This window comes from Orcinus orca, chromosome 8 (assembly GCF_937001465.1).
Source record: "Orcinus orca chromosome 8, mOrcOrc1.1, whole genome shotgun sequence".
Classification (NCBI taxonomy): Eukaryota; Metazoa; Chordata; class Mammalia; order Artiodactyla; family Delphinidae; genus Orcinus; species Orcinus orca.
In genome coordinates, this window is record NC_064566.1 from 62,763,080 (window position 1) to 62,790,132 (window position 27,053).

Below are 27,053 nucleotides of genomic sequence, written 5' to 3' on the forward strand. Positions count from 1 at the left end.
AAGTTAGATAGACTAGTAATATCAAATGTTGATGAAGATATAAAACAAATGCAACTGTCATACAATGCTGGTGGGAGTACATCCACCTTGAAAAAAGCTGTGGGTTTTTAAAAAAAATAAAGTTAAATATACAACTACCTTAATTACCCAATTCTATTCCTAGCTATTTATTCAAGAGAGAGACAAATGTTATCTCCACAAGACTTGTTCAAGAATGTTTTAAGCAGCTTTATTTATGATAGTTAAAAAACTGCAAATAATCCAAAAATTTCCAAATTTTCCAATTTAGAAAACAGATAAACAAAATTGTGGTAAATTGACATGATGGAATACTATTCAGCAATTAAAAAGAATTAATCAATGGTATATTCAACAATATGGACAGATCTCAAAACATTATGATGAGCAAAAGAAGCCAGATATGAAAATAGTTGCATGATTCCATTTATATTAAATTCGAAATCTGATACAAATTATTCTATTAGAATTCAAAATAGTTATTTGTGTGGAGCGGATTAGGGAGTGACTGGAGGGGGACAGGAGGATTGGGGTGATGCAACTGATTTATATCTTGAATGGGGTGTTGATTACACAAGTGTTAATGGTTATCAATCCTCATTCAAATAGATATTTACCTCAATTTTTTTTAAAGACTAGCTTTAAACCTTCAGTCTATATATCAAATCTCAACTTAATATGAACAGTTAATTACTTTCAAAAGGAAATCTTTTCTGTGAGTTGAAAAGGAATTTTTCACTATTTTTAAGTGAAGCAAATACATCAGTGGCATTCACTTACATCAAATATTCTTTAGGATTTCAGATAGAGTTTCTCAATTACAGAGATCCAAAAGCAGTTGCAAGAGACAATACTAGCCAACTTCTCTGCCAATTATGACCTGAACAATTTCCTTCATCCTGTATTTTCTCTCTACATATCAAGACCTTAGCACAAGAAAGATATGGTAGAAAACATTGACTTCTTTGTTGATCTGAGAACACATGTGCACTCCCTCAACCCCAATAAATCAGCAGGCCAACTACTGTCCCAAGAGCTATTGTTAACAATAGCGGTTAACATTTAAAAAGCTCCTGTAACACCACAGGCACTGTGCAAGCTACCTTATATGTAATCACTGACTCTATGAGAAACACACTACTACATATCCATTTTACAAATAAACAACCTGAAACTGAAAATTAAGCAACTTGTCCCAGATCACATATCTGATACATAGCAGGAGCTAACATAGTGTGCAAGGTTTGTCCGATCTGAAAGCCTAGATACTAACTACTATGCTACAGAATCCTAAATTAAAACTGTGGTCATTTAAAGTGTACTTTAATTTTTTCTGAAGGGTTTAAGCTGTGCTTACAAATATTAAACTACCTAGTTATGATAATTAATAAACTATTTCCCAAATCCCTTCTAAATGTATCTGGCTGTTCTTTAAAAGTCAAACCCACATTACAAAGAGTGAAGGAAATGTGATGCTTCACATCCTAAAAAGAGCAATTTATAACAAACAAAAAAAGAATAAATAATCTCAAATTTCCTCTCTTGTGTTTAACTACCATCTTCCCTTAAGTATAAAAAGCTTTGTTTTAATTCACTTGAAAATTTTCTGAATCATTCAGAGATCATCAATGAAGAGGGAGGGACGGAGGAGGGTCAGAGGCTGGCCAACCCTACCCAATCACAATACCATGAATATTAAAGTACAGACACATAATAACAGTCTGGCCTGAGGCTGATGCTTTTTAAACAAAAATAGATGAAGCTGACATGACAAATGGGGTAATGGCTTATCTGAAACTGCCAAATTAGCTTATACTACTATTGTTCAAACAATGACTCTTCTCACTTTTAGCCTACAGTAATGTGCTTAATCTTAATGACATCAATTATCTCATGTGGGCATATGCAGAAATTTTTTATTTACATACAATCCATAACTAAATCTAGTGCATACTCTTAGCCTGGTGATCAAAGGGATGAATTAGAACAAGTGAGTACAGAGAAAAACAGTAAGAACCTTGATACATAAGGATAGTTTATGCCAGGTACTTTCATTCTTAATGCTCAGTACACAAACACCAGAAAAGGCCAGAACTTCAGGTTTAAAGTTTCCTTCCCAGAAATTTTTAGAAGATAATGATGATAAAAATAATATTATAATAGCTAACATTGAGTACTTAATGCTCTAATTGTTTTTTAGGTATTAACTCATTTAATCCTCCAAACTACCTAATGAAATGGGTATTGTAATATCTGCATTTTAGAGATGAAACTGAACCATAGAGAGAACTTCTCCAAATCACAGGGCCAGCTAGTGGAACAGCCAGGACTCAAACTTAGACAAAGCCTGCTCTCTTAACCCAACATCATGTTCTGAGGTTTATCCCATTTAATATATTTACCTGAGCCAAAGAGCCAAAGTGGAAGGTTTAAAACAGGAAAAATAAATCCTGTATAAGATCATTTTATACTGTAATAATGTTAGAACAATTGTCAGCAATATATCAAAATGTTAAAATCTGTCAAGAAAAATTACACTGATCTCCTTGACAGCAGAGGCTGCATATTATTCATCTTTGTACCCTTCATACCTAGCAGAATATAGCAGGCAGTGATTGGTATTATAACAATACTTACCTGTGAAAGGTCTGGTATATCACCTCTGTCAATTCCAACTTGCTGTAAGAAGAAGAAGCATTGTATTTAATAGATAAAATTACAATAGGGTGTTTTATAAGTAAAATTTAGAAAATGACATTTATGACTAGTACTATGAGCAATATTTTAGAAAGAATTCTTTAAAATTAGAAGAATATTTAATCCCCACAGATATCATTCAGTACTTCCAAGGACACAGATGTTGTCTGATGGCTCTACAAGTTCTAACAGGAGGGGAATAAGAGTTGGAAATTCAACAAGGCTCTTAAGTTACCATCTCCACATCTTCTAAACACCTATATAAACCACCTTGTCACAATCTGAAAAATCCATCACTTCTATGACAAAAACATTACACCAAGAATGAGAAAGGCTGACCATGAACAAGTCCCCTGGGGCATAAGAAGAAGTTAAAGGAACAAACCTAATGACAATGACTCTCTCTCCATATAGTATGCTTTCCCTGGCAATCACCACAGATAACAATTTTTAAAACCTATGTTCACTCAAGCAGGTCAGGTTTTATACAAATACCAAGTGATATTTAACCAGGATATAACTGTCACCACAAAGCAATCCCCATACACTTTCATGATGTTCAGGTACTAGGTAATTTCTAGCAAAAAAGATAAGAACCATTTCTATTTATTACAACACCCAAATTTAAAAATTCTTTTCCCTCCCATGACTATATATGACTATATTTCATTTTCTAATCATTCTCTCTTCCTTTTCTCAACCTCTCAAGGGCCAGTCCCAGAATGATAGCAGTAGAAAATTTGATAAAATAATTCATACTAAGATCTTAAGAGCTAATTGATATATTTGTCCTCTTCAAACACATTTAAAAAGGTTACTTGTGTCTTTTTTCATTTTTAAGTATCATTTTGACTTTATTTATTTTTATTTATTTTGGTTGCGCTGTGTCTTCGTTGCTGCGCGTGGGCTTTCTCTAATTGCGGGCAGCGAGGGCTACCCTTCGTTGCAGTGTGCGGGCTTCTCATTGCAGTGGCTTCTCTTGTTGCATAGCATGGGCTCTAGGCACGCAGGCTCAGTAGTTGTGGCTCACGGGCTCTAGAGCACAGGCTCAGTAGTTGTGGCGCATGGGCTTAGTTGCTCCGCAGCATGTGGGATCTTCCCGGACCAGGGATCAAACCCATGTCCCCTGCATTGGCAGGCATACTCTTAACCACTGCGTCACCAGGGAAGTCCCAGTTATTTGTGTCTTTACTCCCAAGAACTAAGGTCTCATAATGAAATTGCTAGCCCAAAGACCGCCTCATGAAAGAAAAGAAGCCAAAGGGAAATGCCAACAAACTAAAACTTTATTTAAGGAATTTGCTAGAATCATAGCATAAACACTACCTTTTTCTGGTTTTAGTATGTGACTGACCCTAAAGAAATGGGGGAAAAAAACCATTGATTTCTCCTTGAGAGATACTTTAAATCCAAAATAAATTTCAGTACACTTCACAAAATAGCTGATTAACACCACAAAGCTATTTTCTTCAAAGGTCTCGTCATCCTTTTCTATCCTATTCCATCTGCTACAGAATAAAACATCACTATGGTAATAGAGCTAGAATCACCAACTTGCTAGTTTCAGATTAACTACTTTGATATTATTAATCAGTTATATAGTCTATTCATCTTCTAGAATTATCCTAGCAAGACACCTCTGGTGGTAATGCATAGAGGGCAGAGAAAGGGAAAACAAACAAAAACACTTCAAGTGCCGCCTCTGTGCAAGCAAGATAATGCCCACAAGCATTACCACAACTACCTTCTGTGACAGTCGCAGAAAATTATTTTTTAAACCGATTTGTAAAATTAGATTATCCTATAACCTACGTTCATGGTTTTCATAATCAATGACAAACAATAAATGCACTATATTCACTTCTGAAGGGAACAAAACATTTTGAACAATGTGGCTCCAGCTGCAACTCTCGCTGGAGAAAAGAGACTTGCACTAACAGAATATTCTCTACCATATTGAATAGAATAAATCTTCTACAATACATGGCCAATTCCAAACATAAAAGTCACTGCCACCTACTTGATTTTATAGAGAAATAAACAATTTAAAAATAGATTACTTTTCAGTATTCAATACTGAATTAAATATACAGGAAATTTTTTATTCAATATTATATCATATTCATACCATAGCACAGAATTCAATATTGCATAGTGATATAATTGAATATATACCTTACTATATTTGACACTTCTTTCACTTGGATATAGACTGATTTCTTTGAAATGCACGCTTAAAGACAAAAAAAGCAACTTAAGAGATACAGTCACTTAAAGACAGTTTACCTCTGCAACTTTGAGAAACTCTGAGATTCTTGTCATCCTAGTCAGGAACTTCTTATAGATGTCAAGACCTTCTTTGCACTGGTTCTTTTTCATATCGAAATATTTTTCTGCAAAAAGTAGATGTAAATATACTTTTATTCACTTCAAAATATAACACTCAAAAAGGAAAAAGATTTAAAACAGCTCTAAAGAGATTATATTGATGTCTCAGAGAACACATTCACCCTACAGAAAAAATAGTGTTAAATAAGCTTAGATATTTAAAGCAAATTAAAATAGAGATGCTGTTATATTAAAAACTAAGAAATTATGACTTTACTCATATTACTAGTATGTTCTACAATATTTCTTCCCTCACAATTCCCTAAATATATACTTGCATGTTAATACAGATCACATTTGACTCCATTTAAAACAGTGCTAACATCTATTTCCAAATATTCTTACTAATGATAAAGAAAGATGGGGGCTTCCCTGGTGGCACAGTGGTTAAGAATCCGCCTGCCAATGCAGGAGACATGGGTTCGATCCCTGGTCCAGGTAAATCCCACATGCCACGGAGCAACTAAGCCCGTGAGCCACAAGTACTGAGCCCATGTGCCACAACTACTGAAGCCCGTGCTCCTATTGTCCATGCTCCTCAACAAGAGAAGCCACTGCAACGAGAAGCCTGCGCACCGCAACGAAGAGTAGCCCCCGCTCACTGCAACTAGAGAAAGTCCACATGCAGCAACAAACACCCAACACAGCCAAAAATAAATAATTAAAAAAGAAAGAAAGAAAGAAAGATGGCAACTTTTCCACGTCCAAATGTCACTTGGAAAGCTAATTTAACTTAATATATAAACAGCAGTAAAGAGCTTAATTTATACCAATCACAGGGTGGGAGACTATGCCTTCCAAAACTTTGTAGAAAAGAAAACTTTCCATTTTTCACTTGTTAAAAAAAACAACAACCTTATTTCCCTATCTCCATAGATTAAAGCATCCCTGAATGAGTCTGTGTTAAGCCAGCCTATGAAAAACAAATTTAAATAAATTCTAAAAAAAAAAGAAGTACTGAAAAGGGAGAACAATTACATTGGAATATTTGACATCTGACACTTGATACTTTGGCACACTTGGCAGACTGTTAATTGTCTACTCCAACCAAATCCCATTAAAAAAACTAGCATCTCTAGGCGAAATTAACTGCATTCCATATATACTGAATACACAGTAAAGCACCACATTCCTGAAATGCCTCAAAAGTAAAAAGCATCGTTAAAAATGCGTGTTTAATTATTTTAAAATAATTAGCAATCTGAAAATTAAGTTTACAATAAAATACCAATTTTACAGTTAAAGTTCATTTTGGAGTAAATTGTGAGGAAATGATTTTCCTGAGACAGAAAATTCCAACTTAATTTTTATGAAATTTTTGTATTTCTAAAAATAATAAAACTGATAGAAAAAAGATATATCTAAAAAATACAAAATTCATCTAGCTGAACATTCTAGTTGTATAAGTATTTAATCACTTAGCATATGTAGTCAGATATAAAATTCTTTTCTCCGAATTGTTACAATGAATGACTATATCTCAGTGGATTTTTAGGCAGCTTTAAGTAACAACTTAGACAATATTATTTACTATATGACACAAGATAAGAAATAAAATGTTATTTAACTATAGAAATACTTACCCAGCAGGTTAATAATTCCTTCATTGTACGCTGCAAACAGTCTAATGGCATCTTTGAACAGGAGCATGAAGGCAGCATTTATTACCCCATTTGTAAGTTCATTGCTATTAACCTGGAAAAACAAAAAGAAAGATTAGCTAATGTTTTGTTTTAAAATGACAATTACTTCCTTCAAATTAAAATACAATGAATTCAAACATTTAGGTGTATGAGAGGAAGACATTTATCTCTAGCAATCAGTTATAGCCATATAGTGCAAAAATCTTGATCAAAGAGTTCAGATTTATTTAAAAGCTACAAACACAAATCCTACAACATTCAATTTAGTTCAGAAATAAGTCATTGAGAACAAAAGTACCCTTTAACTCTTGAAATTCTTAGGCTACATCTCAAAAGTTTTTTAAGTTCAATTCAACATTAAATACTTCTAACTGCAAAATAAAGCCCATTTCTAGGTAGAAGTTCACTCTGAGTCATGAAGAATTTACTGAATATTTATAAATCAAAAAATATTTATTAAATGGCTACTACAATCACCAAGGCACTGAGTTAAGCTAGGCAGAATATATATATTTTAAAAATATAACTTTTCCCAATATTACAAACAACCTCACCTTCATAATGGTTATAATAATATTTCTACCTCACACAGTTACTGGGAGAATTAAATGATATACTGAGTGTAAACAGCCTGATGCAGTACTTTACAAATAAATGATCAATATTTATTATTATTAGTGAATTATGCTTTAACAAAAAAAGCACTTATTTGTTTACCAAGAAATACAAGAAACACCTTTAGTTTTATCTTAAAGAAAGAATCAAAAGGATAAACCAAATTTATCTTAAATTCCTTTTTAGATATCTAAGTACATGATAGTTACCTTGTTAGGTATAGAAAAATATAAGCACAAAACTGAATGGTAAGCAACCAACTGGTAAATATTTGCAGAATATCTGACAAGGTTGACTTCCATCATAGAGAGAATTCTATAAGACAATTCACAAAATAAAAAATACATACAGCTAATAACATGTGAAAAGAAGTTCAACTTCATTGATCAAGTAAATTAAAATAATCAAATTAAATTCCTGAACTATCCTTTCTTGAGCACCAGACTAGTAGGTATCAAGATAATCAAAACCAAGGTATTATTCTATACAGATAAGGATGAAGAAAAACAGGCACCTTTTGACAAGTGACTAGCTCAACCCTTTTGGAGTGTTAAGTTGGCAAAATTTAAATTTCTTAAAAATTTAAATGCTGGGACTTCCCTGGTGGCGCAGTGGTTAAGAATCTACCTGCCAATGCAGGCGACATGGGTTTGATCCCTGGTCCAGGAAGATCCCACATGCCGCAGAGCAACTAAGCCCATGTGCCACAACTACTGAGCCTGCGTTCTACAGCCCACGAGCCACAACTACTGAGCCCGGGCACCACAACTACTGAACCTGTGAGCTGCAACTACTGAGGCCACACTCGGCAACTACTGAAGCACGCACACCTAGAGACAGTGCTCCGCAACAAGAGAAGCCCGTGAACCACGACGAAGAGTAGCCCCGGCTCGCCCCAATTACAGAAAGCCCCCACGCAGCAATGAAGACCCAATGCAGCCAAAATAAATAAAGTTAGTATTCCTTAAAAAAAAAAAATTTAAATGTTTATGTCCTTGAACCACCAAATTCTTTTCCTAGGCATTAACCCTATAGAAGTAGGTTTATAAATGTGTAGATACACTATTATCTAACACACACAGAGTACATAGTGTCCCTCCCACTTGTTTTTTTTCTCCATTTATTTTCTGAATTAAAAAACCAAAATACCCTAAATATTTATCAACAGGAGGATCATATAAGTTGTTACATACAATGCAGTATAATAGACACTGAAAAGAATATGCAATTTTATAAAGGTACCCACAATAAATTAAGTGAAAAAAAAAATTCATGGTTGGACCCTCTCTCTATAAAAACCAAAATAAAGCTCAGTAGTTACATTAATCCCCTGTCATGTAGACTAGGGGCCAGCAAACTTTTTTGTAAAGGGCCTGATCGTGAGTATTTTAGACTTGCAGGCCATATGGTCTCTGTCACAACTACTCAATCCCGTTATTACATCAAAAAAAGCAGCCACAGACAACATGTAACCAATGAGCCTGTTCTAAAAACACAATTGTGGACACTGAAAAATAAACTTCATATACTTTTCACCTGTTAAAAATATTCTTTTTTTTATTATTTGCAACTATTTAAAAATTTAAAAATATTCTTTGTATTATTTGCAACCATTTAAAAATGTTCTCAGTTCACAAGCCTATAAAAAAATACTGGTTTGAGAACCTGTTCTAGTCTATAAAGCACCTTCAGGATTCATTTATTGAATGTTTACTGAACACTATCTATGTGCCACACACTACTGACAATGGAGACACAGCAGGGAAAAAGAAGACCCGGTCCCTGCCCTCCAGAAGCTTAAGACTACCAATTAATAGCATACCATTAAAGGAAAATCAATTTCAGCATAAAACTGTCACAGTTCCAATCACTAACTTACACTTACAAGCTCTAAAATACAATGTCTCTAAGCTAGATGAACCAAAAAAGAAAAGACTTGTAAATGCTAACACCTAACATATTACAAACAAATGACAAAGCTGGCAATTTGGTTCAAGTAACAGTCATTAAAACAAAAATCCCAGGGAACACAACATCCTTGGGCAATAGCTATATAACATGTTGTTACAAGTATATTTGAACTTCCCTTTATTTCTCAATAACTGTCATGCTTTGAGTTCTACAATGCAGACAAAAAGTGAAATATTAAGTTAGCTTATCATAAAGAAAATCTTTATACATTTTTAATATCTAAAAACCATTATCAAAAGAAAGTAGATTTTCACATCAATCTCTTCATCTCTCCATCACTTTCTTTAGCTTATATACCCTATAATTTGGGGGTTAGAGAAGCACCACCAAAGAAATCAGAGTAAATCTAAAACAATTATAAAAACGGAAAGTAATCTGGTTTGGGACCACATTTATAGAAAATCCTTAGGCAAATAGGATATTAGTGTGAAAAAATTAGTCTATGATAACTTGAGAATAAAAACTCTGACCAATTAAAATGATATAATTTTTAAAATCTCAAATTATAAAAGCATTTATGCAATCAACTTACATTAAAATCAAGAAGGGCATCCATTTGATTTTGAATAATTGGTACAGTTTTTAGGAGTTTTTCTGTGTTCATTGTTCTCATAACTCCATCAGCCCTGTTTAAAAAAAAAAAAATGAGTTTGTTATTAAATCTACATTTTGAACTCCCATCTGATTCTCTATTTAAACAGAGAACAAGGTGCTACAAAACATCGCATGTTTTTATCACTTTTTTTTTTTTTTTTTTTTTGCGGTACGCGGGCCTCTCACTGCTGTGGCCTCTCCCGTTGCGGAGCACAGGCTCCGGACGCGCAGGCTCAGCGGCCATGGCTCACAGGCCCAGCCACTCCGCGGCATGTGGGATCTTCCTGGACCGGGACACGAACCCGTGTCCCCTGCATCGGCAGGCGGACTCTCAACCACCGTGCCACCAGGTAAGCTCCATTGCATGTTTTTAAGTCATTATTGAACCTGAAACCTCAAGTATCAATAGAAATCATATAGAGAAAACAAAAACAGGAAACACCGTTATGTCCAATATCAAGGTGCTCGTTTATAACTAAAAAGAAGATGTAAAGCATGAGACATAAAAATAAAAGCTTGCATTATATAGCCAAGTTTATACTATACTTTTTACATGAGAAAATCGTCTGATCCTCACACCACTCATATGTGTGTAAAGGGCAGTTTTACAGATTTTTTTTTTAATTATAAATTTAAAAAAATCATTTCCCTCAAATCACTAAATAGGACACAATGGAGTCTGCAGTTGAACACAAGTCTTGGTGAGCACCACTTTACTTAAGGTACTTTATTTGTGACTCAAATCAAAATAAAATTATTTTATTATAAAATAAAGAACAATTTTACCAAGTCATTCTAATCTGGCCATTAAAATAAGTGATAATTAAGAGGAATGGTTTTTAATAAAATGTTCTGTTAAATATTTCCAAAAAAATTTCTTTAAATATTTCTTTAGATATTTCTAAAAATAGAGAAATATCAGCAGTACCAAATAAACTAGAATTTTACAAAACTGACAACAAAAACACTATATAAGAGGTACTGGGGTTAAGGTGCAGAACTAACACTAAGTGTTTATTATATATCAGGCTCCATATTAAGGGCCTGATGTATGTTTTTAAAATCCTCACAAAAATCCTCTGGACAGTCTTGTCCCATTTTATAGACATGAAATTTTAGGTTCAGGGAGGTTATGACTATCTAAGTTCAGAAAACAAATTCATTTTAGGGTCAGTATGTAAACCCAGGTGTATGAGACTCCAAAACAGTGCTTTTCATAATCTTTTGGCAGAGGAACAAGACCCTTTCAAAAAATATACAGGCTTTCCCTAATTTACAAATGATCCATACTTATAAACAGCTGTTCTACCTTAAGCTACCCCTTCAACCACAACTCCAGATACCAGAAAAACAATTAAGCTATGAAAAGCAAAAACAGTGCTTTGCAGGACAAAACAAGAGTTTAAAGAACAAACACTGGACTGCCTTACATAGGCAGCTATTGACCAGCTTTAGTCCAACAACTCTCCCACATAAGATGTGTTAACCCACCGACACCCATATCCTCTCAGGTATTAAACTACATTGACTGGAGTTTGGGATAAGGACGCCACTCCCTCTTTGTAACCCTTTCTTTATTCTCATACACATCACACTCTCGTTTTATCAGTCACTGTTAGTCCCCTTTTAGTTCTTCCTCCCTCTCCTTGCTGAAGTAATTTTTGATCTCCTGGTCACTTCCCCTCCATCACAGAAGACTTGAATACTGGCTCAGTTTTTCTCAGTTAACTTCAACATCTTAACATGCACAACCAATCCAACATCTTGATCGCAAAATCCCTTAACCACAACCCCTATTCCCATAGTCAGATCCTAACCTTAACTGCCCACCCCCCAAGAAACAACATTATCCCTACTCCCACTCCTACTCCCTTACCCCCAACTTAAGAAAAAGGCAAAATTCAGACACCTTATCCTGACAATAACCTTTTAACTTTCCAGCTGCCTTGGTCAAGTGTCCCATGGCAAAAACTATTTGACTTTATCATAAACTTCAATGCATCAACCCCACCACTACCCACATTGATCCCTTTTCATTTTTCCTTCTTTAATCTAGCTTATAATTCCACAGGTCATTATTATAATCACTCCCTTGCTAATACCCTAACTCTCTTACACCTCTCATTCCCTTGCGGTTACCTGGCAAATTCACAATCCTGGGTGAACACACATTTATCTTCTCCGTGCCTGTACACATGCAGCTGAGTGCTAGTAAAGAAAACTGGGTAAACTGGTTAAACTACAAATTCTTGATCATCAGCCTCAAATGGGGACTCAGCATTGCCAGCAGTCCTCTTAGCCTCTCTAGTGAATCCCTCCCCTGAGTACTTTCAAACCACCTTCTCCCACCTGTCCTTCTCCACCCCTCCCCCACATCCAACACACAAACTCTCAGCTCATAACTCTCAAAATATTTCATTCAGAAATAGAAAATGACAAAAAGAGATTGTCTGATTATCTTGCCACCAAAACTATATTTATCTGATCTGCTCATATTACAACGGAGGAAGTCTATTTCTTTCTATCAAATGTAAATATCAATCACACAGGTCCTTTGGATCCCACTCTGTCACAATCTTTGGTTATCCTCTTTCTCTTTAACACAGCAGTGTCCAATAGAACTATCTGCAATGGTAGAAATGTTCTACACCTACACCATTCAGTATGGTAGCCACCAGCCACACGTGGCTACTGAGCACCTGAAATGTGGTTGATGGAACTAAGGAAATGAATTTTTAATTTTATTTCAGGTGAATTTAAACAGCCACACGTGGCAAACAGCTACCATATTGGACAGTGCAGATCATTAATCTCTTTTAGACTATATCATTCCCATGAACATGCAAGCGAAGTCTACCACACTTTAAACACAACCACACTTTAAACACAAACACACACACACTTGCACTAACCCCACATTCCCATTCAGCTACCACTTCTATTGCATAGTCAAGCACACTTTTTAAAAGAATTGCCACTTCCTTTTCATTCATTATTCAATTCACTCCAGTAAAGATCCACTCTTGCCTCTCCATGTTGCCTCTCCAATGGGTACTTGCCTAACATTACCTGACTAGACTTCTCAGCATCATTCAAAAGTTTCCCTCATTCTTGTAATACTCTGTACTCTGTCTTAGCATCCCCTATATCCCCCACTCCTTGTTTTCTGCCTACTTCACTACCACTTTTTTAGTCTCTTTCATTGACTCCTCATCCTCTACTCATTCTCTAAAATAAATGCTGTGTATCTCAAGATGTTTCTAGGCCCTCTCCTCTCATTCTGTATTTATTCCCTAGAATACTGTCATTCCCAAGCCAGAAATTACCAAACTGCCACTGATATATTTATATTCCCAGACTAGAAATCTCAAAGTTCCTAGTTAGTATTGTTGAATTGCCTAATTGATACTTTAACTTATAAAAATTACAGGCATCTAAAAACTAATATTTCAAAAACGAAATCCTTAATTTTTAATCACTATACCCTACCCTACCATTCCCAAAAACCTTCCCAGTAAAAGGTAACATCTCCCCAGTGACTTAGGCCAGAAACTATGGGGATTTTTTTTATTCTTCCCTCTCTCACTAGCCACATCATTTCATCCCAGAGAACTTTAAATTTTTCAATTAAGAAAAATCCTAAGTTATCACATGCTTACATCAGACTTCAAAAAACTCAACTCACAAACCCAAATGCTTAAATATGATTCAGAGCAAATGTATGACAGTTCATACTCTATGTAGAAAACAAGCTTTTATTACTTCTTAAATAGATTATAATTCAGATACTTGCTTCCCAAATATAAGAGCAGTGAATTAAAGGATGATCATCCATATCCTTACTCACAGACAATACCTCTAATATTCTTTCTTTTGCTTGTTATGTAACAATGTCTTGTTACTTTGAACCGTACTAATTTAGAATTCAAGATAATTAAACATGGTAAGTTAACACTATCAAAAAATGGAATGTTAAACAAATAGAAAATGAAGGGACCAATCTTTAACACAACTAACTAAAAAGATAAATCTACAGGCAATTTACTGGATCCATTTTTCATAGAACCGTTTAATGTACTATTTAGAAACACCTAGTCATCTTTTCAAAAACTATTACATATTTACTATGTTTAGATACTGTGGAAAGTCCTGAAGATATGAATCTGAGTAAGACTATATTGTCTTCATGGACGGACAATCTCATATAAAATCTAACAGAAATAAGGCTTCCTCAAAAAAATGATGTTTGAGTGAATTCTTGAAGAATGACTAAGAATTTGCCAGAATAATGAATAAGGGGCTAGATAAAAGAAGTATATTTAAGTGAAAAGTCATTTAACCATACAAGGGTAATAATTCATTTTGATTTTGAATATCCTATATTTCTATTAAAAATTACAGTTATCTCCACCTCAATTTCTAAATACCAAGATATATTCTAAATGAATTAAAGATTTAAATATAAAATACTGGATCCATAAAAATATCCAATGAAAACATAAATACCTAGTTGATCACTTTGGGGTAGAAAACCCCGCTCCAAGTTTGCTTAAAAAACAACAGCCATAAAAATAAAGATAATGGGCTTCCCTGGTGGTGCAGTGGTTGAGAGTCCGCCTGCCGATGCAGGGGACACGGGTTCGTGCCCTGGTCCGGGAAGATCCCACATGCCGCGGAGCGGCTGGGCCCGTGAGCCATGGCCGCTGAGCCTGCGCGTCCGGAGCCTGTGCTCCACAACGGGAGAGGCCACAACAGTGAGAGGCCCGCGTACCACAAAAATAAATAAATAAATAAAATAAAGATAACAATTTTTAACACATAAGATTTTTTTTAAGTTTCAATACTGCTAAAATAAAACCAGGAGCAATATTTGTAACCTGTGACAGTTTATTTTCCCAATAAAACCAAAAGCTTATTTGTTACTTTGCCATGTGCTATAAACATTACATAAAATATATCATTTAATTCTCATAACAATCCTAATAGATAAGTGCTATTAACATCACCATTCTACAGATGAAAATATATTTACAGATGAAATAACTCGGAGCATAAGTCAAGGCTTCCCAAGTTGTGCCACAGCAGACTACTGTGGTACAATTGGATTATATGTATGCCAACACATTAATGCCTAACCCTTCAGCCTCAAACAGTCTTCTCCATGTAACTAACCCACTGTCCTGTACAAATAACATAAGTTTGTGTAGCATGATGCCGAAATAGTTAGCAAACTGATGGATATGTAAAAAAAAGATACTTGTTCTTAGGAAATAGACATTAAAGTATTAAGAGCTATACAATGTAAAAAGGCATGAGGTATGTAATCCACTTTCAAATGGATCAAAAAGAGAAGTATACAAACACACATACACAAAGAATGATTAAACAAATGTGACAAAATGTTAAAGCCTGGTAAATCTGACTAAAGTGTATAGGAGTTATCTGTATTATCCTTGCAGCATTTCAGGAAGTGAAATTATTTCAAAATAAAATTATTTTTTAAAACTTAAGCTGGGGGCTTCCCTGGTGGCGCAGTGGTTGAGAGTCCACCTGCCAATGCAGGGGACGTGGGTTCGTGCCCCAGTCCGGGAAGATCCCACATGCCACGGAGCGGCTGGGCCCGTGAGCCATGGCCACTGAGTCTGCGCATCCGGAGCGTGTGCTCCGCAACGGGAGAGGCCACAACAGTGAGAGGCCCGTGTACCGCAAAAAAAAAAAAAAAAAAAAAAAACTTAAGCTGGCTGAAGTATCCTACTAAAATCTTTCATATAACTGGAGTGAAGCTAGAAATCAAACCTAAATTTATCTGACAAAACAGCCAGTTAGTCTTAAGACAACAGAAAAGAATTGTAAAAGCCCAACAGAGAAGTGGGCAAAGGACACTGAAAAGCAATTAACAAAGCATGAATGGCATTTTTAAAAAGAGAGAAAGAGGCTCAATATCACCATTTAAAAATTAGTTGATCAACCAATATAAAATGAACACCTAATGAGATACATTTTCATGATGAGGGAAGAAAACAGAGGAAGAGGTATTTATAGCTGTAATTAACTCAGTAATCTGGTACCACTTTTATCCAGGGCAACTTAATATTTTCTAATAAATGGTAAATGTCTATAACGTTTGACTTGTCAATTCTAAGAATTTATTCTACAGGAAACTTCACTTAATGCAACCAGAGAGGACAGACGGAAGAATTATAATCCCGCAGCCTGCAGAATGAAAACCACAATCACAGAAAGACAGACAAAATGAAAAGGCAGAAGACTATGTCCCAGATGAAGGAACAAGATAAAACCCCAGAAAAACAACTAAATGAAGTGGAGATAGGCAACCTTCCAGAAAAAGAATTCAGAATAATGATAGTGAAGATGATCCAGGACCTCAGAAAAAGAATGAAGGCAAAGATCGAGAAAATGCAAGAAATGTTTAACAAAGTCCTAGAAGAATTAAAGAGCAAACAAACAGAGATGAACAATAAAATAACTGAAATGAAAAACACACTAGAAGGAATCAACAGTAGAATAACTGAGGCAGAAGAAAGGATAAGTGACCTGGAAGACAGAATGGTGGAAATCACTGCTACAGAACAGAATAAAGAAAAAGGAATGAAAAGAAATGAAGACAGCCTAAGAGACTGCTGGGACAACATTAAACGCACCAACATTCACATTATAGGAGTCCCAGAAGGAGAGAGAGAGAAAGGACCTGAGAAAACATTTGAAGAGATTATAGACGAAAACGTCCTTAACATGGGAAATAGGCACCCATGCCCAGGAAGCACAGAGGGTTCCAGGCAGGATAAACCCAAGCAGAAACACGCTGAGATACATAATAATCAAACTGACAAAATTAAAGACAAAGAAAAATTATTAAAAGCAACAAGGGAAAAATGACAACATACAAGGGAACTCCCATAAGATCAACAGCTGATTTCTCAGCAGAAACTCTGCAAGCCAGAAGGGAGTGGCACGACATATTTAAAGTGATGGAAGGGAAGAACCTACAACCAAGAATACTCTACCCAGCAATGATCTCATTCAGATTCAACGGAGAAATCAAAAGCTTTACAAACAAGCAAAAGCTAAGAGAATTCAGCACCACCAAACCAGCTCTACAACAAATGCTAAAGGAACTTCTCTAAGTGGGAAACACAAGAGAAGAAAACGACCTACAAAAACAAACCCAAAACAAGAAAATGGTAATAGGGACATATATATCGATAATTACCTTAAATGTGAATGGATTAAATGCTCCAGCCAAAAGACACAGACTGGCTGAATGGATACAAAAACAAGACCCACGGGCTTCCCTGGTGGCGCAGTGGTTGAGAGTCCGCCTGCCGATGCAGGAGACGCGGGTTCGTGTCCCGGTCTGGGAGGATCCCGCATGCCGCAGAGCGGCTAAGCCTGTGAGCCATGGCCGCTGAGCCTGCGCGTCCGGAGCCTGTGCTCCGCAACGGGAGAGGCCACAGCAGTGAGAGGCCCGCGTACCGCAAAAAAAAAAAACAAAAAAACAAGACCCATATATACGCTGTCTACAAGAGACCCACTTCAGACCTAGGGACACATACACACTGAAACTGAGGGAATGGAAAAAGATATTCCATGCAAATGGAAATCAAGAGAAAGCTGCAGTAGCAATACTCATATCAGATAAAATAGACTTTAAAATAAAGAATGTTACAAGAGACAAGGAAGGACACTATATAATGATCAAGGGATCAAGCCAATAAGATATAACAAGTAAAAATATATATGCACCCAACAAAGAAGCACCTCACTACATCAGGCAACTGCTAACAGCTCTAAAAGAGGAAATTGACAGTAACATAATAATAGCAGGGAATTTTAACACCTCACTTATACCAATGGACAGATCATCCAGACAGAAAATTAATAAGAAAACACAAGCTTTCAATGACACAACAGACCAGACAGAACTGATTGATATTTATAGGACAGTCCATCCGAAAACAGCAGATTACACTTTCTTCTCAAGGGCACACAGAACATTCTCCAGGACAGATCACATCTTGGGTCACAAATCAAGCCTCAGTAAATTTAAGAAAACTGAAATCGTATCGAGCATCTTTTCCAACCACAACGCTATGAGATCAGAAATAAATTACAGGAAAAAAAACGTAAAAAACACAAACACATGGAGGCTAAACAATACATTACTAAATAACCAAGAGATCACTGAAGAAATCAAAAAATACCTAGAGACAAATGACAATGAAAACACGACGATCCAAAACCTATGGGATGCAGCAAAAGCAGTTATAAGAGGGAAGTTTATAGCAATATAATCCTACCTCAAGAAACAAGAGAACTATCAAATAAACAATCTACTTACACCTAAAGGAACCAGAGAAAGAACAAACAAAACCCAAAGTTAGTAGAAGGAAAGAAATCATAAAGATCAGAGCAGAAATAAATGAAATAGAAACAAAGAAAACAATAGCAAAGATCAATAAAACTAAAAGTTGGTTCTTCGAGAAGATAAACAAAATTGATAAACCTTTAGCCAGACCCATCAAGAAAAAGAGGGAGAGGACTCAAATCAATAAAATTGGAAATGAAAAAGGAGAAGTTACCACAGACACCGCAGAAATACAAAGCATCCTAAGAGACTACTACAAGCAACTCCATGCCAATAAAATGGACAACCTGGAAGAAATGGACAAATTCTTAGAAAGGTATAACCTTCTAAGACTGAACCAGGAAGAAATAGAAAATATGAACTGACCAATCACAAGTAATGAAATTGAAACTGTGATTAAAAATCTTCCAACAAACTAAAGTCCAGGACCAGATGGCTTCACAGGTGAATTCGTTCAAACATTTAGAGAAGAACTAACACCCATCTTTGTCAAACTCTTCCAAAAAACTACAGAGGAAGGAACACTCCCAAACTCCTTCTATGAGGCCATCATCACCCTGATAGCAAAACCAGGGAAAGACACTACAAAAAAAGAAAATTACAGACCAATATCACTGATGAATATAGATGCAAAAACCCTCAGCAAAATACTAGCAAACAGAATCCAACAATACATTAAAAGGATCATAAACCATGATCAAGTGGGATTTATCCCAAGGATGCAAGGATTCGGATACTGTAAAACTCTTAGAGTAAAACATATGCGGAACACTCTGACATTAATTGCAGTAATATTTTTAATCCACCTCGTTGAGTAACAGAAGTAACAACAAAAATCGACAAATTAAAAGCTTTTTCACCACAAAAGAAACCATAAACAAAACCAAAAGACAACCAACAGAATCGGATAAAAATGTTTGCAAATGAAGCAACCGACAAGGGATTATCTCCAAAATATACAAACAGCTCATGCAGCTCTATGTCAGAAAAACAAACAACCCAATTGAAAAATGCGCAGGAGATCAAACCAGACATTTCTCCAAAGAAGACATACATGGCCAAGAGGCACATGAAAAGCTGCTCAACATCACTATTAGAGAAATGCAAATCAAAACTGCGAGGCATCACCTCACACTGGTTAGAATGGGCATCATCAGAAAATCTACAAACAAATGCTAGAGAGGGTGTGGAGAAAAAGGAACCCTCCTGCCTGTTGGTGGGAATGTAAATTGATACAGCCACTATGGAGAACAGTATGGAGGTTCCTTAAAAAACAAAAAAACAGAACTACCATATGACCCAGCAATCCCACTACTGAGCATATACCGAGAAAACCGTAATTCAAAAAGACACATGGGGCTTCTCTGGTGGCGCAGTGGTTGAGGGTCCACCTGCCGATGCAGGGGACACGGGTTCGTGCCCTGATCAGGGAGGATCCCACATGCCGCGGAGCAGCTAGGCCCGTGAGCCACAGCCGCTGAGCCTGCACGTCCGGAGCCTGTGCTCTGCAACGGGAGAAGCCACAAGAGTGAGAGGCCCACATACTGCAAAAAAAAAAAAGACACATGCACCCCAGTGTTCATTGTAGCACTATTTACAATAGCCAGGTCATGGAAGCAAACTAAATGTCCATCAACAGACGAATGGATAAAGAAGATGTAGTATATATATATATATACAATGGAATATTACTTGGCCATAAAAAGGAACAAAATTGGATCATTTGTAGAGACGTGGATGGACCTAGAGACTGTCATACAGAGTGAAGTCAGAAAGAGAAAAACAAATATCATATGTTAACGCAGGTATGTGGAATCTAGAAAAATTGTACAGATGAACCAGTTTGCAAGGCACAAATATAGACACAGAAGTAGAGAACAAACGTATGAACACCAAGGGAGGAAAGCAGCTGGGGGTGAGGGAGGGTGGGATGAATTGGGAGATTGGGATTGACATATATACACTAATATGTATAAAACTGATAACTAATAAGAACCTGCTGTATAGCACAGGAACTCCACTTCACTGTAGAGTAGAAACTAAGACAACATTGTAAAACGACTATATTCCAATTAAAAACAAAAACAAACCAAAAAAAACTGCCCAGTCATATGGTTTGGCCCTCTTTAGGCAGAAGAGTGGATATTCTCCAGGGATCTCTGATCAGATCCCTGGAAGCTAATTTATAACAAAGCCCAACGCTAATGACTCCCTATGAGGGCCACAGCAGCATCCACATATAAGGTGTCAAGATGAGGAGTGGGCCTTTGGTAAATCATACAACTACTATGCTGATTAATCCTTCTGCCCACAGTTTTCTTGTTGAAAGCCCTGACATACATTTTGATGCTGTGTAAAGGTTCCTTATTCCGCATGTCCATTCCTAGGGAGTAAGCCCAAATCTAGTTTGTTATTCCCCCTTATTCTCTAAAACAATAATACTTGTATATACATCTAACATATAATTATGTTACTTACATTAAAAAAAATGCAACCATATGTAAAAGAATGGTCAATGTGTTACTTTTGTAAGATAAAAAAAATGGGAATGGGGCTTCCCTGGTGGCGCAGTGGTTGGGAATCTGCCTGCCAATGCAGGGGACATGGGTTCGACCCCTGTGCTGGGAAGATCCCACATGCCGTGGAGCAACTAAGCACGTGAGCCACAACTACTGAGCCTGCGCGTCTGGAGCCTGTGCTCCACAATGGGAGAGGCCGCGACAGTGAGAGGCCCGTGCACCGCGATGAAGAGTGGCCCCCGCTCGCCACACCTGGAGAAAGCCCCTGCACAGAAACGAAGACCCAACACAGCCAAAAATAAATAAAATTTTTAAAAAAGGGAATAAATCAAATGTACATCTAGAACATAATTCTAAAGCCATTCAAAAGAATGAGATGGGGATTTCCCTAGTGGCACAGTAGTTAAGAATCCACCTGCCAATGCAGGGGACACGGTCTTGAGCCCCGGTTCGGGAAAATCCCACATGCCACAGAGCAACTAAGCCCGTACGCCACAACTACTGAGCCTGTGCTCTAGAGCCCGCAAGTCACAACTACTGAAGCCCATGCAGCCTAGAGCTCGTGCTCCTCAACAAGAGAAGCCACTGCAGTGAGAAGCCCCGCACCGCAACGAAGACAGCCCCCATCTGCCACAACTAGAGAAAGCCCGTGTGCAGCAATGAAGACCCAACGCAGCCAAAATAAAAAAAAAAATTAAAAAAAAAAAAATAATGAGATGGTTCTATGTGTACAGACATTGAAGATACCTAAAATATATATTAGGGGAGAGAAGCAGTCTTCAAATAATGTGATTATGTAATTTTCTGTGTCCCTGCATACACGTATTTACACACAGAAAACTGATTAGATACACCAAAATATTGTTTCTTTAAGTGAGAATGCTATGTTGCCTGAATTTTTGTAATAGTTTATTACTTTTGTAAACATAAAAATTCGTTACCCTAGTAAATAAAACTTTACTATATACTACACAAACCCTCTCCAAAACTGAAACAGTCTACTCAGGTTTTTGCCATCATATAATAAATTTCACACCTTCATCTTATACTCTTATGTTCTATATTCTTCTTTCTTATTTATACTGATATATATGTGTATGTGTAGGTATCCGGGTATTTTATACACCCAGATACATACACATGTTGTGCTACTCTTGATTCCACTCAATCATAGGTCCTCTTTGATTCACTTTCCTTTTCCTTAGCATTAAATAAGAGTAATTTCCTTTAAATCAGTACTAATTACATTGTGTATAATCAAGGACTGTTCTCATCCAAGTAATAAAAGTTTGCTCTATTAAATATAAAAATGCAACAACACTCCTCAATTGAGAAACTGACCCTTCAGATTAGAAAAGAAGTTACAATTTTTAAAATATATTAATCTGGGACTTCCCTGGTGGCGCAGTGGTTAAGACTCCACGCTCCCAAAGCCAGGGGCCCAGGTTTGATGCCTGGTCAGTGAACTAGATCCCACATGCATGTCACAACTAACAGTTCACATGCCACAACAAAGGAGACTGTGTGCCACAACTAAGGAGCCAGCAAGCCGCAACTAAGGAACCCGTGAGCAGCAACTATGATACAGCGCAACCAAATAAATATTTTAATATATACATATGTGTGTGTATATATATATATATATATATTAAAATGTGAAATCTACAAATATCTTGATCAGTTTTAACTGAACATGCTTTACAGGGAAGTATTAATATAAACCCAGCTGGAAAGTGGTTTACTGGACAGAATACTGAGGGTTAAGAATCAGACCTCTAATATGATCTCCTCTATCATAATCACCTACAAAGTACCTAAATATATGAAACAAAAATCTGTGGAATTCAGTTTTGGTAGGTTCCAAACTCATCACCTCCCAATTAATTTGAAACAGTGACACAGAAACATTTAAATTCAGCTTTAAAACTTCTTGAATAACTGAGAGGTTACTTTACATTTGTATTAAAATTTCCATTTCAGTCTAGTAATTTAACATGTCAAGAGAACAATTTAAAGGAACATATTAATTGCATAGATCTTTGGGATCTTTAAAGAGCAGGGAAATTCAGAAACTCAGAGTATTTCCGCAGAAGCCAGATTCCCCTCAGGGCAGGCCTCCATAGTTACAAGGGTCATCGATGTCCCTTAAGAATGTCTTCTTTCCTGAGGACTCATCATATATCCTAAAAAAAACCTGTACACCGGACTTTTTATCAGGTATAGAAACACTGATTCTATCATTCATGAGATTAGTTCTTATGACAAGAAGACTGTGATTTAGGGCACAGCAAGAAATAAATTCAACCTCTGCGTTCAAGATTAAAAAGAACCTTAAATGCAAAACAGCAATGAAAGAAATTACACAAGATAAACAGAAAGATATCCTGTATTTATGGATTAGAAACAATGTGTTAAGACACTTAACGCTTCCCAATTTGATCTACAGATTAAATGCAATCTTTATCAAAATCCAGCTACCATTTCTGCAGAAATTGATAAGCTAATCCTAAAATTCATACGAAAATGCAAGAGATACAGAATAGCCAAAACAATCTTGAAAATTAAGAAGAGAGCCAGAGAACTCACACTTCTCAATTTCAAAACTTACTACCAAGCAACATTCTTCAAAACAAGTGTGGTACTGGCATGAGGACAGACATAGATCAACAGAATAGAATTGAGAGCCCAGAAATAAGCCTTTACATTTATGATCAATCCATTTTCATCAAGACCATTCAATGGGAAAAGAAAAGACTTCAACAAATGGTGCTGGGATAACAGAATATCCACATACAAAAGAATGAATTTACACCCATACCTCATACCACATACAAAAATTAATTCAAAGTGGATCAAAACCTAAATGTAAGAGCTAAAACTACAAAACAGAAAAAAGGTAGGAGTATATCTTTGTGATCTTGGATTAAGCAATGTTTTCTTAGACATGATGCCAAAAGTATACACAACCAAAGAAAAATAAATAAATAAATAAATTGGAATCCATCAAAATTAAAAACTTACGTTTTTCAAAGGATACCATTAAGAAAGTGAAGACAAGCCACGGGAGGTGAGAAAATATGTGCAAATTATATATATGATAAGGAACTGATGTCCAGAATATATTAAAAAACGCTTACAATTCAACAGTAAAAGGACAACCCAATTAAAAAACAAGGACTTGAACAGACATTTTTCCAAAGAAGATATACAAATGGCCAATAAGCACATAAAAAGACACTCAACATCATTAGCCATCAAGAAAATGCAAACCAAAACACGATACATCACTCCACACCCACTAGGACGGTTATAATCAAAGACAGAAAATAACAAGCATTGACAAGAATGTGGAGAAATTGGAACCTGTATACATTGCTGGTGGGAATGTAAAATGGTTCAACTACTTTGAAAAACAGTTTGCTACCTAAGGAGGCAAAAGACCTGTACTCCGAAAACTATAAGACACTGATGAAAGAAACTGAAGATGATGCAAACAGATGTAAAGATTTACTGTGTTCTTGGATTGGAAGAATCAATATTCTTAAAATGACCTTACTAACCAAAGCAATCTGTGGATTCAGTGCAATTCCTATCAAATTACCAATGGCATTTTTCACAGAATTAGAACAAAAAAATTTTAAATTTGCATGGCAACACAAAAGATCCCAAATAGCCAAAACAATTTTGAGAAAGAAGAATGGAGCTGGAGGAATCATGCTCCCTGACTTCAGACTATAAAACAAAGCTACAGTAATCAAAACAGTATGGTACCAGCACAAAAAGAGACATATAGATCAACAGAACAGGATAGAAAGCCCAGAAATAAACCCATGCACTTATGGTCAATTAATCTATGACAAAGGATGCAAGAAGATACAATGGAGAAAAGACAATCTCTTCAGTAAGTGATGCTGGGCAAACTGGACAGCTACATGGAAAGAAAGAAATTAGAACATTCTCTAACACCATATACAAAAATAAGCTCAAAATGGATTAAGCACCTAAATGTAAGACCAGATACTATAAAAACCCCCAGAAGAAAACTCAGGCAGAACACTCTTTGACATAAATTGTAGCAATATTTTTTTGGATCCATCTCCTACAGTAACAGAGATAAGAACAAAAATAAACAAATGGACCTAATTAAATTTAAAAGCTTTTGCACAGAAAAGGAAACCATAAACAAAAACAAAGACACCTATGGACTGGAAGAAATTATTTTCACACAATGCTACCAACAATGGATTAATTTCCAAAGTACACAAACAGTTCATACAGCTTAACATCAAAATAAGAAAACTCAATCGGGACTTCCCTGGTGGCTCAGTGGTTAAAAGCTGCCTGCCAATGCAGGGGACACGGCTTTGTCCCCTGGTCCTGGGAAGATCCCACATGCATGGAGCAACTAAGCCTATGCACCACAACTACTGAGCCTGCACGCCCTAGAGCCCGCACCACAACTACTGAGCCCACACACAGCAACTACAGAAGCCCGCATGCTCGAGGGCCTGCGTGCAGCAACTACTGAGCCAGTGTGCTGCACCTATTGAAGCCTGTGTGCCTAGAGCCCATGCTCCACAAGAGAAGCCACCTCAATGAGAAGCCCACGCACCACAATGAAGAGTACCCCACACTCGCCGCAACTAGAGAAAACCCTTGTGCAGCAACAAAGACCCAATGTAGCCAAAAGTAAATTAATTAAATTTAAAAAATAAAATCCAAAAATGGGCAGAATAAAAAAATAATTTTTTTAAAAAAGGGCAAAAGGCCTAAATAGACATTTCTCCGAAGAAGACATACAGATGGCCAACAGGCACATGAAAAGATGCTCAATATCACTAATTATTAGAAAAATGCAAACCAAAACTACAATGAGGTATCACCTCACACCAGTCAAAACGCCCATCATTAAAGTCTACAAACAATAAATGCTGGAGAGGGTGTGGAGAAAAAGGAACCCTCCTTCACTGCTGGTGGGAATGTAAACTGGAGCAGCCACTATGGAGAACAGTATGGAGGTTCCTTAAAAAATGAAAAATAGAGTTACTGTATGATCCAGCAATCCTATCCTGGGCATATATTCAGACAAAACTCTAATTCAAAAAGATACATGAACCCCAATGTTCACAGCAGCACTATGTACAATAGCTAAGACATGGAAGCAACCTAAGTGTCCATCAAGGACAGATGAATGTATAAAGATGTGGTATGGGGCTTCCCTGGTGGCACAGTGGCTGGGGGTCCGCCTGCTGGTGCAGGGGACGCGGGTTCGTGCCCCGGTCCGGGAGGATCCCACATGCCGCGGAGCGGCTGGGCCCGTGGGCCATGGCCGCTGGGCCTGCGCGTCCGGAGCCTGTGCTCCGCAGCGGGACAGGCCGCAGCAGTGAGAGGCCCGCATACCCCAAAAAAAAAACAAAAAAAAAAAAACAAAAAAAACCAGATGTGGCATGTATATACATATGGTGTCTCTACATGATAGAATATTACTTGGGCATAAAAAGGAATGAAGTACTGATGCATGCCACAACAAAGATGCTGTAACTTGATTATGCTGAATGAAAGAAGTCAGACACAAAAGGCCACATATTGTACGATTCCACTTATACAAAATGTTCAGGACAAATCCATAGACATATAAAGTAGATTTGTCGTTGTCAGGGTCTAGAGGAAGAGGAAAATGGGAAGCAATGAAATGTTTTGGGATTAGATAGCGGTGATGCTGCACAACTTTGTAAATATACTAAAAACCACTTAATTATACACTTCAAAAGGGTGAATTTTATGTTGTGTGAATTGTCTCAATAAAGCTGTTATAAAATTCAAAAGAACTTTGAAAATCCTAGTGCAAAAAGTATCTGATATACTTCTTCAGAGAAAAATGAAGTTCACCTTTTAAAACTGGCCTGAAATTCCATAACGCATAATCAATAATGCCTACGATTTATATTTAAAATATTAAAATACATCAGATATCAAAAAAAAAGCAAGCTTAACTCACCCTCTTTTCACTTTTGTGAAATCAAATGCAACTTGTCTGTATGAAACTGCTTTTTCATTTAGATATCTACTATACCGCCTAATAAAGGTAGACATATCATATCCTGTAAGAAAAGAAACAGAAAAGGGTTTCATAATTAAAATCCCAATTAGCTTAGAAAACCAACTCATTTCATCCAATGGCCATATTGTCTTGTTATCCCACCTTCAATTTAGTGATGTAAA

The 27,053-nt window shown here is 36.5% G+C and overlaps 1 protein-coding gene across 21 annotated transcripts in view; it reads right to left on the reverse strand.

Annotated features, from left to right (window-relative positions):
* The window catches only part of PICALM (phosphatidylinositol binding clathrin assembly protein), a 109,039-nt gene that overhangs the window by 42,774 nt on the left and 39,212 nt on the right, over positions 1-27,053 (reverse strand). For 20 of the 21 annotated variants that reach the window (XM_049713444.1, XM_049713443.1, XM_049713442.1 and 17 more), the window contains exons 4-8: positions 26,830-26,932; positions 9,865-9,958; positions 6,687-6,798; positions 5,002-5,108; positions 2,656-2,697 (exon numbers count right to left, since the gene is read on the reverse strand). In XM_049713444.1, coding sequence (XP_049569401.1) covers positions 2,656-2,697; positions 5,002-5,108; positions 6,687-6,798; positions 9,865-9,958; positions 26,830-26,932 — 458 coding nt within the window. The remainder of the gene's footprint in view (positions 1-2,655; positions 2,698-5,001; positions 5,109-6,686; positions 6,799-9,864; positions 9,959-26,829; positions 26,933-27,053) is intronic. The other variant, XM_049713448.1, reaches the window with a different exon arrangement.